This window comes from Passer montanus, unplaced genomic scaffold (assembly GCF_014805655.1).
Source record: "Passer montanus isolate IOZ18808 unplaced genomic scaffold, ASM1480565v1 scaffold12, whole genome shotgun sequence".
In the NCBI taxonomy this organism is placed as follows: domain Eukaryota; kingdom Metazoa; phylum Chordata; class Aves; order Passeriformes; family Passeridae; genus Passer; species Passer montanus.
The window spans coordinates 6,569,072-6,584,812 of record NW_024358722.1 but is presented as its reverse complement, the minus strand read 5'-3'; the positions used below and the strand labels follow the sequence as shown (position 1 = coordinate 6,584,812).

General features: G+C 36.6%; 1 protein-coding gene across 2 annotated transcripts in view; it reads right to left on the bottom strand.

Annotated features, from left to right (window-relative positions):
* BABAM2 (BRISC and BRCA1 A complex member 2) overlaps nucleotides 1-15,741 on the bottom strand; it is a 161,748-nt gene that overhangs the window by 107,634 nt on the left and 38,373 nt on the right. For both annotated transcript variants that reach the window (XM_039697666.1, XM_039697664.1), the window contains exon 5: nucleotides 3,580-3,774. In XM_039697666.1, coding sequence (XP_039553600.1) covers nucleotides 3,580-3,774 — 195 coding nt within the window. The remainder of the gene's footprint in view (nucleotides 1-3,579; nucleotides 3,775-15,741) is intronic.

The following is a 15,741-nucleotide window of genomic DNA, read 5'->3' as shown; positions in this document are numbered from 1 at the left end:
TCATTGCCAGTAAGTCAACAGCAAAAAGTAGTTAGAATAAAACAATGTGCATGGCAAAAAATCAGACTATATTTTGTTACACCCTAAATATAGATGTATCTTGGCTGTACTCATTTCCGGGCAAAGGTCTGGCGAGACCTGCAAAGAGTCTGAAAGCAAAGCTAAAAACCTGACAAATTGATAAGAACATATAGATAAAACAGAGTCATCTTTACAAACACTGCAGATATATGTAAGAGAATTTGTGTTTTGAAAGGTAAGCATGTATCAAAAGTATCCTCTGAATAAAGTTAGAAGAAAAGAGTTCAAGTAGACGGTTTTAAATAATGTGTCTTATGAAGAATTATGTAACTCTAAACACCTAGACAACTGTTTGCTGAAAATTTGCCAAGTGTCCCATACACACTGCTCTTTTTTACGTATAAAGGGTATGTGAAGGAAATGGAAAGGATTTCCTCTCTGTTTCATACACTTCCTTAAAACCAGACTTCGTCCACCTGGTTATAAAGCAACAAAGTTAGCTGGTTTTAAAAAACAAATGCCTGCCTGATTTCCTCCATGTTAATTTTTTGTTATCTCTATTTTTTTAGTTCAATATAGCAGCCACACAGCAGCTATATTTGTTAGGTAGGTTGAATTAGCAGTAAAGAAAGTGTTAAACATTTTTTTTAATGCAATAAATTACAAAAACTGGCATAATTTGAGACAAGCTTATCAATTTGTCAGTGCCAATCTGTTTCTGGGTCTATCTACCAGGCATGAACTACAGATAACTCATTCTACCTTTAAGTCACTAAACAAGAGCAAACAAGATCTGGAATGGAACTGAAATATTCCCAATGGCACCTTTCTAGTTATATCATTTGCCAAAAGGATTTGTATGATGTTGGGCTGTAATTCACCCTTATGCCAGCTAGCTAAGAATTGCCCTTAAAATTTGTCACTGGTAGTCACACAAGATATGCAAAGAAATTGCTCACAAACACACTATGCAACAAAAAGTGAGTGCACATTAAAGGCCAACTGTGAAACCTTTCCTGATTACACCACTTGTGAGGAAAGGTACCAAGTTCCTGATGCTGTATTACAGATGTATGCAGAAAAATCACCAACTTCTTGCACACGTTTAACATGAAGACTGCTACGATAACAGTCAGGGTCCTCACTTCTTATCTGGAGTGAAATGGATATTATAGATAGTGCTTCTCCTCTGGATTTCAAAAAATGCCATGCAAGAGTTGCCATAAAACCCAGAAAATTATTTTTGGTATAATACCAAGCCTGATGAACTGGGATGGCCACTGAACACATGAATGACCTCTGATCAATGCCGCTCTGATCACCAGCTGCTCCAAAAAGTCTCGATCTCTCCTACAATTCAATCAAGATTACTTTGCAAACTAATACTTCCAAAGGCATTCTGGCTGGACAGGGAGCAGCCCCTGTCCATGGTGCTCATCTCCCCTGCCCAGACCAGCTGGATAGAGGCATCAGGTCGAGAGAGATGAATTTCTGGCCACAGCCCTGAGCGACTGGGAATTTAATGGGCTCCTGTGTCTGCCGGTATTCCTCCAACAAGAAGCTACTAAGCTAGGTAATAGTTTGTTGATTTGTCAAATATCTTGGAGGCTCGCACTTTAGGGAACTGGAGGCACTGGAACAAAGGTATAAGAGCAAATTTCTGTTCCATTTTGTTCCAGAGAGCTGAATTCAGGCATTCTCTTCAAAGTATTTTTAACTCATGCACCTAAGATGATTGCTTTGATAACAATGTGCAAGGCTCATACTTGATTATTTCAGAAATCTGCTGAGCTACTACTGATTCCCGAGAGACAGCAGCAACATGAATTTCAATAACTTCTAGGCAGAGAAGATAAAAGGCCGTTTACCTCTTGCTTTCTGGAAAAACAATCCTATTTTGCTGATCCTTGAGGCTAACAAAACAGTTGTAAAGGACAGTAAAGAGAACTACACAAGGTAGTTTCACAGTTTTGTTTTAGGACACTAGAAAACTCTGTCACATATACTAAGCTCACAAAATCTTCAAAACTCTCAAAAGTCTTCTTGACAGAGAATTAAGACTTGCAAAATAGCACACGCTATGGAAAAATCTATAGCTCTGTTATATGAAAAGGATTTGACTCAAAATGTATTTAAAATTTATTTTATTGGAATTTTTTCAATTAAAAATAGCATTTAAAATTAAAGAAAAGAAAGTTCTTTATTCAGTCACCAAAGACTGAGAAAAGACTTGATAAAATTTCAGTACAGTTCAGAAAGCCTTCTACACTTCAATAAACCAGTATGATGAAATTTAGAGATACACCAAGTTGTTTGGGATGCAAGCTAGGGACAATAACATCTGTGAATAAGCTAATTTCAATCAAATATTCTGATCTATAAACATTTAAGAGGTCTGAATTTCTTTGATGAAGAAAATTAAATCTGAGTTCAAATAAAAAAGCCTAGATTACTTGCCTAAGGAAAAAAAACCCAGATGAATGTGTGAGTTCTAAAGTAAGCATCCTTGAATCACCTGTATCTTAAGGATGATTGAAGTGATATACAGTTGAATTTTAGGCCTTGATAATAAGAGTGCTGAATTTTAATCAATTTTCAGACTGCAACTGTTTCAGAAGATATAGCTTCTGAAGGCCAGTTTATCTTAAGAGTATGCTAGTTCTGAAAGCAAAGGGGAAACAAGTTCTTCATAAACACCATTAGATATTTCCTGACATATCTTACTCCAAACTTCTCAAGAAAAATATATTACCAGCAGAAAAAAGCTGATTTTTTTACAAAGCTTACTCTGTGGCAGAGATCAATTTTTAAAAAACGTCAATTCACACAGTAACCAAAATGCCTACATTGCCAATGGCCACATCTTAAAGATAGTATACACAGAGTGTTTCTATACAGAATGGCACATTTCCCATGTGGGAACATGGGATCTAACTTCAGGAAATAGATAAGCCAGTTTAATGTCTGACTGTCCTATGAAAGCACGGCCCTACAAAGTCACTGCTGTAGCCCATCTTGCCTCCTCTTGCAGAAAATTAGTTGGGTTAGTTTTTCCTCTCCTCTCCCAGAACAACTCATCTCAGCTTAGACAAATGCAAGAGAGACAGTGGCAGCTGCAGCGACCAATTAAACCAACTCAATCGTAATGTGGAAACACACCCTAATACATCCTATCCCTAAGCAGGCTGGTAGGCTGGCAGGGTGTCATACCAACACTGTTATTCTGCCTCTCAAATCTTCAAAGCTAACTGGAACTTGCATACTGATGTTGTACTGTGCCCTCTAAACACAGCACAGGCTTTTCAACAGTTTCAAAGTTTTCACCTATCAACCAGATGAATGAACACCAGGTTCAAAACCAATTCTCACCTGGTAATCTGGTTGAACCAATGTAATGGAATACAGCAACATACCAAACAAGGAATATAGAAAATGAGCTGATGTAAAATGGTTTTCTCCGTCGGAAACAGAAAGCATGGAGATCCACAGGAAGAACTCACATTGTCTGAAGCAAGAGCTATATTTGTTAAAAACATTTTAGATGTAATAAGAGCTTACCCAGTTGTTTTTTTTGCCAGCATAGACTTCCATGTTTTCTCCATACTGGGGCTCTTCAAGTAAAGTCTGATACTCAAACATGAGACGAGAACTCTCCCGTAATCGGCTGCACTGAAATTGATGATACTGCTGCACAAGCTCTTTCACAACAAGCAGGAGGCATTCGGGGTTTGAAGGATTCCAGGAAGCTAAATTCTGTTGATTAGAAGAGAACAAAACTCAAAATTGTTTACACCAATAAAAGACAAGCCATTCCCCTTCCATACTGATACCAGAGGCACGTATGCATGTGGAACCTTTATGACACAGCTAAACCACAATATTAGAATGCAGAGGTTCTACCATGCTTCAGAGGAAAGCCAAGGTGAAACAGCAGAACCTTATTGTCAAATAGGAGACCTACCATAAACTGAATAAAAGAGCTAGTACCAGGCTTATGTAGGCCCAAATTACCATTCTATTCTTTCCTAAAATTACACCATTGCATCTGAGAACTGGACAAGTTTGAATTACATTAAAACTGATATGCAACACACAAGTATAACCTCACACAGTAACTGATTCAAAAAGCAGTCAACCAAGTGAATACGGCAAATTAACACCAACTACAGAAACTGCTCTGCTTCATTATCTCAAACAGTGGCTATATTACCAGTGGTAGAGCAAATGGGTTCTCTTCTCTTGCCTCAACCTTGTGATTTATTCCACCTTAATTGCCTCTTCACTTGAATTACCTTGACTCATCCCCTTAACACAAGTGTCACCCATACACAGAAGTCTCTTTAATATGCCTGGCAGAAATTTTTATTACAGGTTCACTGTATTTCAAGAAATAGCTAACAGAAATAAAAATGATAATACAACTAAGATAACTGTGTCAGTAGCACAGTAGTGGTGTTACCACTCCTATAATTGGCTTAGATCAGTCTTCTGTGCACAGTTAAGTTTTATTCAGGAAGTATTTGGTGTTATAAACCATACCTAATGTGCCCAATGTTACATGCCTACATCTAGTTGACCAAAAAAGGACCTATGTGAAAGGCAAATGGGGACTCACCCTGTAGTCCTTGTTGTTAGGACATGAGACGGCACTGATTGAAAGTACTTAGGTACTCATATGCTTTGCACTTGGATCTTGGAGTGGTTTTCTTGATATAACCTCAGAGCATGTTAACACAATCATGTGGCTTTTGGTGAGCTTTGAGTATCAGTAAAATCAATCTGCATTTCATAAAATGGTTTGGGTTAGCAGGGCCCTTAAAGATCATGTAGTTCAGGGGAGGAACACCATCCACTAGACCAGGGTGCTCAAAGCACCTTCTAAGCTGGCCTTTGACACTTCCAAGGATGGGGTATCAACAGCTTCTCTGTGCAACCTGTTGCAGTGCCTCACCACCCTCACAGTAAATAAATTATTCTTTAGATCTTATTTTGATTTACCCTATTTCAATTTAAAGCCATTACCCTTTCTCCCACCACTCCATGCTGTTATAAAAGCTCCCCTTCCAGCTCTCTTGAGGGCCCATTTAGGTACTAGAAGGCTGTATATCAAACAGAGATTTGACAATAAACTAGCTGCAACAGAATTTTAAATTGCATGAGTTGTTCAGTTAACAGTAAGAAACTCAGAAGTAGCACAGATATCTGCATTTTACAACTAAGAGATGATATAATACAATAGCTTCATAAAATTACTTATCCATATATGTATTCAATGCAGTTAGATGCCAGGTTACTTCTTCCTGTAAGCTGCAGATATTTCATAAACAAATTCATATTTTGTGTAACTGCAAAAGTAATAAGCACAAGTGAATGAGTTGCACAGAGAAGTTGTTGAGTCTCTGTCCTTAGAGATACTTCAAACCTGACTGGACAAGGACATGGACAGCCTAATCTATCTGATCCTGCCCAAGCAGGACAGCTGGGCTAATGATCTCTTTCTAAAGGCTCCTTCCAACCTCAGCTAGGTTTAGCTTCATGAAGAGGTTTACAAAAAGCTCAAACTGAAACAGTATCTTAGCAAGGTGAGACTCCACAGCTCTGGCCTGAAAATAAACAAATGAGTTTGTATAAATTTTATCTTCTGATACCCCTGATACCCTGCAAAGGCAGATAGAAAGCTCAATCAGTTGCTCACCAGGCACCATGCTTCAGCTCTACAATGAAATTTACTTGTAGACTGACCTCGAACTAAAATGGTTATTTCTGTTAAAAAGGGTTATAACTTTTATTATTTCTGATTACTTTAGATATGTCCCTATGGAATAGTTTCATACAGACTTCAATATATGTGCATGATGGCTCAATATTTCAAGTGTTTCTTTTTCCACAACTTTATACTTTTCTCCCACTTAAGCAATATATATTAAGATCTTACCAAAATGAATTTGTCATTTTCATCATCATCACTTGTAATATACTAGTCAAATTTGTCAGCGAAAGCAACACAGGGAAGTATGCATTGCTGTGTTTTACATACATGAACTGCTACAGGATTGAACTGTATTCCTATTTTCCTGCTCACTCTGATTCTGGCTGCTCTGCATGGCTAAAAGGCTATTCTTGAAGGTCTGCCTTTAAAAGTTACTCCAATGTCACAGACTTCACATTTGATCATGGCTTGATGTAAAAGTACTATTTTCTCCTCCTTCTAGACACTAAGAACACTTACAAAATGGTAATATTATCATTGCCATATCTTAAAATGTAAACTACATTCCAGAGGAATTGGTCAATTGGTGATACGCTAATGCAATTCATAGAAGTTCCTCAAATACTACAGAGTGACTCAAAACCTTGTTCTACCTTGTCTGCTACCCACAGCTGGTAAAAATTTGTTTGCAACTTGAACCTATTTAAGCTTATCCAATTCTACAAAATACTGGAGAAAATCTGTCAGGTAGACAGCATCTTCTAGGAAACACATTTTCTACCATGCAGCCTGAAACCAGACTGCATATAACCTTAAATTTCCTGTTCCCAAGCTGCTGCTCAAATAAAACATTTCCAGAAAGCCAGAGGATGTAATATGCCAGTATGTATTGATATCAGCCAGGCAAGTGGGAATAACCTTTCCTCCTAATGACATTGGTATAACACAATAGAAATGTTCTGTCAAAGGAAATGACCAACAGTATTTTAATAACTGACCTAAATGCAACTGAACCTTTTGTTTTTTAAATAACATTACACTACAGAACAAAAAAAGAGCAAGAGGAAATCCATTGTCATTTGTGCAGCACAGAGCTAAAGGAGTGCTCTTTTCAAAGAATTCAAGAACATTGCATCAAAACAGTGTTTATTCCGTATTGTCTTAAAGCTACAGGAATTAAAATTAATGATTTGACTGTAGGATCCTTACTAAACACCTCTCATTCACCAACTCAAATTTCAGAGTACAAACTTGTTATAAAAACAAACCACCTGAAGAACAATTCAACTACCCACTCAGGACATACATGAATTAGAACGGATTCTCACTGATGAAAGAAGAAACACACAAGGGCAACACAAATTTTCTGAAACACAAGTTCTGAATTTTATAAGATGTTTTTAGCTTTAGAATTATATTACTGTAGTGCATGTTATTTTTGGCATTTGGCCACTACATTTCCATCCATTTTGTTAACTTTGCAGAAGGGCTGTACTTTCCACAAGATCTAAACTCAAATTTTAACACAAACACTACTGAATATAATGCCATGTTTATGTACAAAATTTTTTTTGACATAGCTCAGTGTAACTTATTTGCCCTAAGCACTAGGTTCATTCACCTGAAAATACTTTTAAACAACTTTAATTCAATTTCAATAGGATGTCAAAATATGTGCTATGTTGTTCTCAGTTTCAAACAGCACCTTCTTTAATCTTTAATGATTCTATTTTTGAAATCACGGATAAAGTAAGCAACTACCTGTAAAATACATTGTTAAAAACTAAGGCAGAATTTAATTTGTTAAATTTATCCCTTTTAGAGTATCTACATTGCTACAATTTCAGCACCATAGAGATTTTTCTGAGGACACACAATTTGTCACTTTAGTTCATGAGAGTAGTGTCCCTGCAACAGTAAGCTGACCTTTTTCTTTAGAGGGAAAGGACCTTCTGAATAAGATTTTATTTCGTGATCCAGTATTGTTGTCATTATTAGACTTTGGAAATCATCAAAATCTTAAACTTGGAGCAAAAACAGTAATAACCCGTATGCTTCATTTTCTGGTTCTTTGCCTGAAGTCTGCATTCTAGCTGAACCAATCCATCTTTTTAAGAGATTGTAGTTATGAAGATTTAGAACGTTAGAAGACCAGAGCTTATCGTGTTTGTGTTTCATGGCTTCAAGCTCTGCTTGAAAACTCAGATCTTGTATAAGTACTAAAATCTGATGCAACTTCAAGCTTATGAGGTTTAGTTGTTAAAACTTTAAAAAAAATCTGGGAATAAGAACACAGACGGCTCACTGAAGTCAAGAATACAGAAATAACAAGACAATTATGCATATAGAAAAAGACTTGTTGCTTTCTGTGGCTTATATCAAAACCTTCTGCCTTGCTCACAAATCTATACATTATCATTTTACCAAAATCACATGCGTGCTGAAATGATGGGTTTTTGTCTCCTGAATTTTCTATAAAATTGTAAATAAAATGGATTTTATAGAGAAAAAAATTATCACAGTGATTGGGGTATTGACAGACTAAGTTTCATATTTCACTCAATAAATCCTGTCTAATTTGAAATTAGATTTCTGCAGGCTTTCCAGAGAGTTAATAAAATTTAACAGAACAATCATTAATGCATTTAAAATAAAGAAATCCAGACTTGGATACAATCCCTTGTCTTGCTTGCCAATAGATATCTTTAAATGAACTCTGCAGTGCAAACTCCCTAAGTTACTCAATAGTTAGCCAGTTAGACTGAAAGTGGCCCACTGTACAACAATATACCAGTGTGAATCAACCCAAACTGCATCTGCAACTAGCTCTGCATTCATGCTGATCTCACATGATGGCCTACATGCACAACTCAGGTGGTTAGGACCATCACTAATGTTACCCTTTTTTCAGCATATCATTGAAGAATTACCTGTCATTTCTGAGCACACAGATGGAGGCTCAAATAAACAATTCTCTTCTGTCTAGACACTGCTTGCATGTCTCTCCATGATCTCCACTAACAATATGAGCAACTTCATGCATCAGATCTTAATTTAAACCTTTCAGGTTTTAATTTCAGCGCTTTTTTTCTTGGCTTTGCCATTCTGCAACTTGTGTAACTTCCATTTTCTAAAAAGATCAATTGTTGCCACATCTTAAAAAGTACAGAAGGTTTAGTAGCAGGTTTATTAGCATCCAAAGATGACTGTATATTCTTGTGGACACAAAAGTCTGCTAATATCATCTGTGACAACTGAGTAAATGCCATTTTTCCAGTTAGGGAATGAATGAAAAATGATCTTCAGGAATAAATTCAAAATGACCTGCAAAACAGGTAATGTAATGAGAACTTCCATATGATAGAAACCAGACTCCAGAAGCATCACTGCTCACACAGCTGTAGCTATTGTCATACAGAAGATGGCTAATAACTATTTACCTATCCAAAAGTAAGCAATTCAACATAAAGAAGTTAAATGCTCCTTCATGGCAGAAGTTTTCCTGGCTGACTTTTTTCATTATAGAACAAAGTTTGAGTTAAAGGTCTTTCAGAAAATGGTTATCTAGACCTTTAAGCAATTAACCAATACATGTACATTCACCAAGTTTTGCCCTCTAGCTCATGTTGTGTGGCAATAGGAATGGAAACATAGTTTTCAATTATTATACAGAGATTAACAGACTATAGGCATCCCTCACACTGTGTCTACACTGGAGAAATCCAAGTGATTCAGGAGATCTCTTCTGACAATCTGCCAGATATTAAGTTAAACAATCTCATAAGGAGCATTGATTTTCACTACGAAGTATAACCCCAGAGTTTTGTTGAGCTGCACATTCGATTTGTGAATTCCCTGGCTCCTGATCCTGTCTGCTGACAGAAGTTGGCTGCATAGTAAGCGAACAGTTTGATAGCGAAGGGTTTTTTTGACATTCAGACATGACCAGAGTTGAGAAAATGAATTCACTTGAAGTTGGTATAAAAGGCAGAGTAGAGCTGTTATAAGCCCACCCACAGAGTGCAATTTAAGCCATTTCAACAGTAACTCATTTAAATGAGTAACAATGACATCAACTGGATTTACAAGAGAGACAAGGAAAATTTTCAGCCTGACACTATCAGTTCCAGTGAGATCTTACAGGTGAGGCAAGTGAAAAACCCCCAACAAAGTTAGTTCTCAGCCCTATTAGCGCAGACATGCAGAGTTTAGCTTTCCAAAGATGCCATACTATTCAACTTCTGGCAAAGAAACATTTAAATTTTGTTCTGGAACATTCTGTCCTTTGTATTCTTTCCTTTATCCTTCCAAAAAAGCTAATCAAGAACCTATGCAAACTACTTAGCATCCACCTATTCCCCATTTTTTTCACAGTACAATGGGTCTCATGTTCCATAAAGTTGCTAATTCATAGGCTCCTTCTCAGGTTATTGCTTATTTCATAACTCCAAGCAATGTCAGCAGCAAACTGTAATTCTACACTATCAGAAATGAAATACGGTAACAATTTCTAATTGATTTGAAGTTGTTTTTCTTTGAAATGTGTTTAAATACCCAGGTTGCCAGAATATCTTCCAGGAATGTGATTTTAAAGAAGACAGATTGCAACTGTTTTTCCTGGCTATACTACAGGAAATAACAGCAAGATCTTATTTTAAGTTAGTGTACTTCTATATTTCTAAGCAAGAAATTAACTTTCATGAGAAAATGTCAGTAAACAAAACCTCCCAAGCCTGTAACAGTGGTAATGCATTTCTATAGCATCTCTCATCCAGAATTATCATAAAGAATAATGTTAAGTACAGATTTGCATTTTGTTTATATCTCTGCACACCACATGCACACAACTTGCATCCTACAGTGGCTTAAAATCAGTACCAATGCAACTTTTTACCCAAAATGAGAAAGATCACAGTGTGATATCAGCACTTATCCTCCACATAATATGGAGGAGATACTCGTCCAGTGGTTACAGCATTAGCCTAGAAACTGGCATATCTGGTTTCAGTCCACACTTTGCTCTACTCTGCATAGGCCACCACAGGGAAATTGCTCACAGAAAAAGGCACAGGATAATTATCTACCATATGCTCACATCTTTCTATCAGCAGATATTTTTCACAGTATTTGTAGGGCTGGAGTGTTATAACAACTTCAAAGGCTTCAGTATCTTAGCAGCCAGCACTTAAACATCCTACAGGCTGCAGCTTCAAATCAATCACTGTAAACCTACATGCCATCTACTTGTCATCTTGTTTTCACAGGTTCTTCATATCCCTCTCCCCCAAACCACCACTGGAACAACTTTCTGGAGTGATCTTCTTGAAATGATCATTTTTGGGCCCAAGCAAACATCAGAACTTAACATTTCATAAAAACAGTTCAACTCTGCAGCAATTCTGTCATTGCAAATACAACCAAGAATTTACAGACCTCATGCTCTGCTGCCGTGAATACCAGACAAAAACGTTTGTACAAAGCAAAGCTTGGAATTGTCAGTATTTATTTTAATTTTTATTTTTGGCAAGAGGCTGTGAAAACTAGATACAGAAATTAGAATAGCTTATAAACACTTAGTCAAAATCCCATATACCTGAGAGCCTTGAATTAGCAAGAAAATACAGAGCAGGAAAACAACATCATAAGAAATTAATTATGCTTTCAGAAGAGCATCTTATATCATGCATGAAATTATTTTCCCTTTTTTCTTCCACCAGCTACACAGTGTGCTTCTTGTGAAATGATGCAATACCCAAAGCAGCTCTAAAACAGATCCCAGCAAATCTGACACATGGAGAACACTCTTCTGCGTTCACCTAGAGTAAATGCAAAACTGCCGCTCAAGTACCATTCACCCAAAAAAGGAGTAAACTCAGCTTCCAAAGGTTATTACAACTTTTTTTTTCTATTTCCTGCTGAAGGAGAAGTAAAGAGACAGCTGATCTTGGTAAGTTAAGAGTACTCAGGGAATCCAGAATCTCTGAAGCTGAGCCCAGGAGAACATTTTTATGTTGTGCACTCTTCCTAAAAGAGTCTGCCTGTTTCTCCCACCGACCTCTCTTAGAAGATAACCAGACCCTTAAAAGCTACAACTGCCTACTATCTAATTAATCTCCTAGACTTGACACTCATAAGCATTTCTTGTCCTACTTTGCTAAGGAATTAGAGCAAGTTTTGTTTCTTTACAGACCTCTCAGCACACCTCTCTCAAAGCACATGATACCTTTACCTGATCCAAGAGGGAATTTCTTAACTCCGTCAGCCCATATTAAATTCTGGGTTAGTGAATCCAATGTACTAATCATTAGTTTCTCCACATGAGTACACTGCACTTTTTCCCCCCAGGAGTTGGCTGCCAGGTGTACCTATTTAACTAGACATGGCAAGTAAAAGGAACAAAGCATGAAGACAAAAAAAATTCCCCCACAAGACACAGGCACATGCATCTTTTCCCTAAAGGCTCACTTACCATGCCTTGATGGCAGTGTGAACAGGCCTCAACTCCTCAGACCCTCAGTGGACCAGAGAACAGAACACTGTTAATGCTTCACCTCAAGAGTCCCTTTCAAATAGCAAGTCTTTCACTCTTATCAGCTCTTGTGGTTTTTTCCTTTCCTGTCAACACAAGTAATTTTAGCTACAGCAAAAAGGCAGAACCTTTACAGCTAATGTTTTGGATAGCATCCACTAACATCCCTTGAGTATTTATCTGCACATGCAGAACTGTTTTCGTCTAACCATTTTTCCTCTTCCAAAATCCCACAAATTAAAATCAATGCATAACAAGGTGGATCTCACTGTTGTAAGAGCAGTATTGCCATCTTTATTTTCACATCTGTACTATAAGCCTTTGAAAATACAAGTCCCTAAAGAAAATACTTACAAAATACCATTGTGTAAATCATAAGATATTAGAAATCAAAATTATTTCTCTACCATACCAGAAAAATTATTGCAAATTAATTCTCTCTTCTCAAAAAATAGCATGAAAACACTCATTTGGTTCCTTTATGAAAGCAAAAGCTGCACCTCTGGGAAGATGGGTATATGGTAGAGTTCATGTAAAACTGTACAAACACACTGCAAACAAAAGACTCAAGATACTGACTAAATGTGAATTATATTTCTGTAGTTATCTCTAAAAAAGAGCAGATATGCCTGAGGAACTGAAATAGAAGACAGCAAGGGAACACAGACGTAAAAGAATGTAAAGAATGAATAAAACAAAGAGAGGTTTTGAAACAAATGTAGGCTGAAACTTAAACCAGTAAAAAGGAAAGAAAATGTATCTTCAGCCCTCCTCCATTAGGAGAAATGAATAGACCTTTTGAAAATCACCCTGAGTGCAAAGACATTTATTTCTTTGCCCCAACAATATCTTCTGAAGGAAAGAACCTTGAGGTTTCAGGGTACCAAACTTAAACTAATTTCATTGGAGAAAAGTGCAATTATAAATTATGACACAATTCACAAGCCAGAATTAAATCAAATACAAAACCGCATTATTAGACAGAATGACCATTTCTAACTGTCCTTCTGTAATCAGTTAATTTAAAAGGTTTTTCTACTTCAATATTCATAAGCAATGACCAAATTCCTCTACAGAAAAATGAATTCTAATAGCACATGAATGTGAGTTCAATGGGCATACTACACAGAATTTAAATGCGTTCTCAATTCAGGAAGACCATCCTAGTATCGGTCTTCTCTCAAAAAAAAAAACCCCACCCCTACCCAAGCCCCCTGTAAACGTGTTTCTACAAAGCTAACAAATGGTTGCCCTCAAAACATGCCATTTCTCACTGTATCTAGAGTTCTTGTAAGGAAGCAGAGTGTATTGTGACAGTAACACCACACATAAGGCCAGAATCCTTTCATTTTCTGCTAGTTTTCTGATAATACTTTTTTTCACCATTTTTAACAAAACACTGCTCAAGTAAAGTATGATTATATATTAATAAACTGAAGCAAAAAATAGTCAGAAGTACATTACCACTTTGCTGGTTTACATTAAAGAATTATAATGCCAAGATATTATCATTGTACTCCCAAACTTCCACTAAAAGATCTTCTGCTTTCATATGTCTGGCTTGGGATATCCAACTTTATATATTTGGTATGAGCTATGGCTTGAAAGTGAATGATTTGCTGCAATTCATTATACCACCCTGACCACTAGCAAGGACTGTATTTCCTGCAAAGGAAAGGCATACAAGCCTAAACATCTTTTTCAACATTTTACATTAAGATTTAAGCATCCTGTCATTCTGGTCCAAGCTTCTGGCCCATCTAAATCTATGACCACGAAAAATATGGTCAAACTCATATGGAAAATGAAAATTATTTTTTCCTAAAAACAATACTATGAATGGAAAACCATAAAATGTTTTCTCCCCCTATTTTATGAGTGCACAATGATTAAGTCCTTCATTACATGCACTTTATTTAGTATAGCAGAAAAACATTTTCTCCTGCTTTGCTATCCTTCACTCAAATGTCCATGCACATTCCTAATGCTCTCCAAAAACTAGTCTCTCCTGGACTAAAATACTATATTTTAAAAGCTAACATTCTGTATTTTTCATATTCCAGGCACAAATTGCATTATCAGAGAAGCTTGTGCCAAAAAAATGAAAGGAAATGTTTCCCCCTGGAGCCCTTTACAAAATGAACGGTATTCATTCTGTCTTCTATACCAGCAAGATTTAAGCAAAAAAGGCAAAACTACCTAGCTTAACAGATATTTTCCTCCCTTGAAATTAAAGGAGTATGATCAAACTATAGATTTTTCTTTTTTTTTTTCTTAATTTCTGGATTCACTAGGTGAAAAGTCGAGCCAAAATGCTGCAATTAAGTAAAGCACAACTTTTAACCTCAGCATATTCTCTTCTGCTTGTACTTTGAGATAGAAAGCCACGTTTTATAAACTGTGCTAGGAAATGCTGAAGTTTGGCAAAAAGAAAGTGAGGTAAATATATGTAATGATTTTACACAAATAGAAAATCACAATGTGGCTAACCATTTCTCAGCCCTATAAATATTAACAACTCTAGACAAAAAAGACAAAAATGAAAGGCTGTAAGAGAATTTAGGAAGACTAAAACAAGGAGAAAAAGGAATAATTTCCCAGTGTAGAATGGTTTTGATGGACGCAAAGATGGAAAGATGACAGGAAAGCCTTTTTTACTGTGATCTTCTTGAACTCCTGCTGGACTGTATAGCCACCATCTTTACCACACATCTGCACAGATAATCCTAACACTTGCTCTCAGCACCGTGTGACTTCTCAGAAGGACCTCCTGAACGCTGGCCTCACACATGCTGCAGTCAAGCTGGCCAGGCTATGCCAGGAGAGGACTCCCAGCCAGCATTCTCTTTTGGGGATTTCTCATTTTAAATCCAGTACTTATTCAGCTTGGCAGAAGGGTTGAATCAGATCATCTCCAGAGGGCCCTTCCAACCCTAACTATTCTGTGATTTTGTGATTCCCTGAGGAACAGTGTGGAGCTCAGACACCAAAACCAGATCAAAATACATTCAAAATTATATTCTTTCAGATCTGGCTTAAAAAGGAATGCTGCATTGGTATATCTCTGTTGTTCAAAAACATGAACAAAAATATATGCCATAAGTGCCAACAATACCAGTCAAAAAGTCCTTGGGAAAGTTCATGAATAAATTACTTCTCTGACAGTATAAAATGTGATTTTTTTCCATTGCCTATCAATACCAGACAAACTTCAGCAAGGCTGCAGTGACTATATGCGTATATATATATATATGTACATATACATACACATGTGCATGCATACCTGCATTCCCCATATATAGAAATAGGTAGGATCAATAGAGAGCGACAGGAATAAAAAGTTTTCAGAATTAATGTTTGTTTCAGAAAATCAAATGTTAAATAACATGGGATCATAAATAATCAAAACATATATTGACATATAAAGTCAAGACATGGCTGAAAAATGAAAACAATAAATGGAATTATAAAGTAGTTCAAA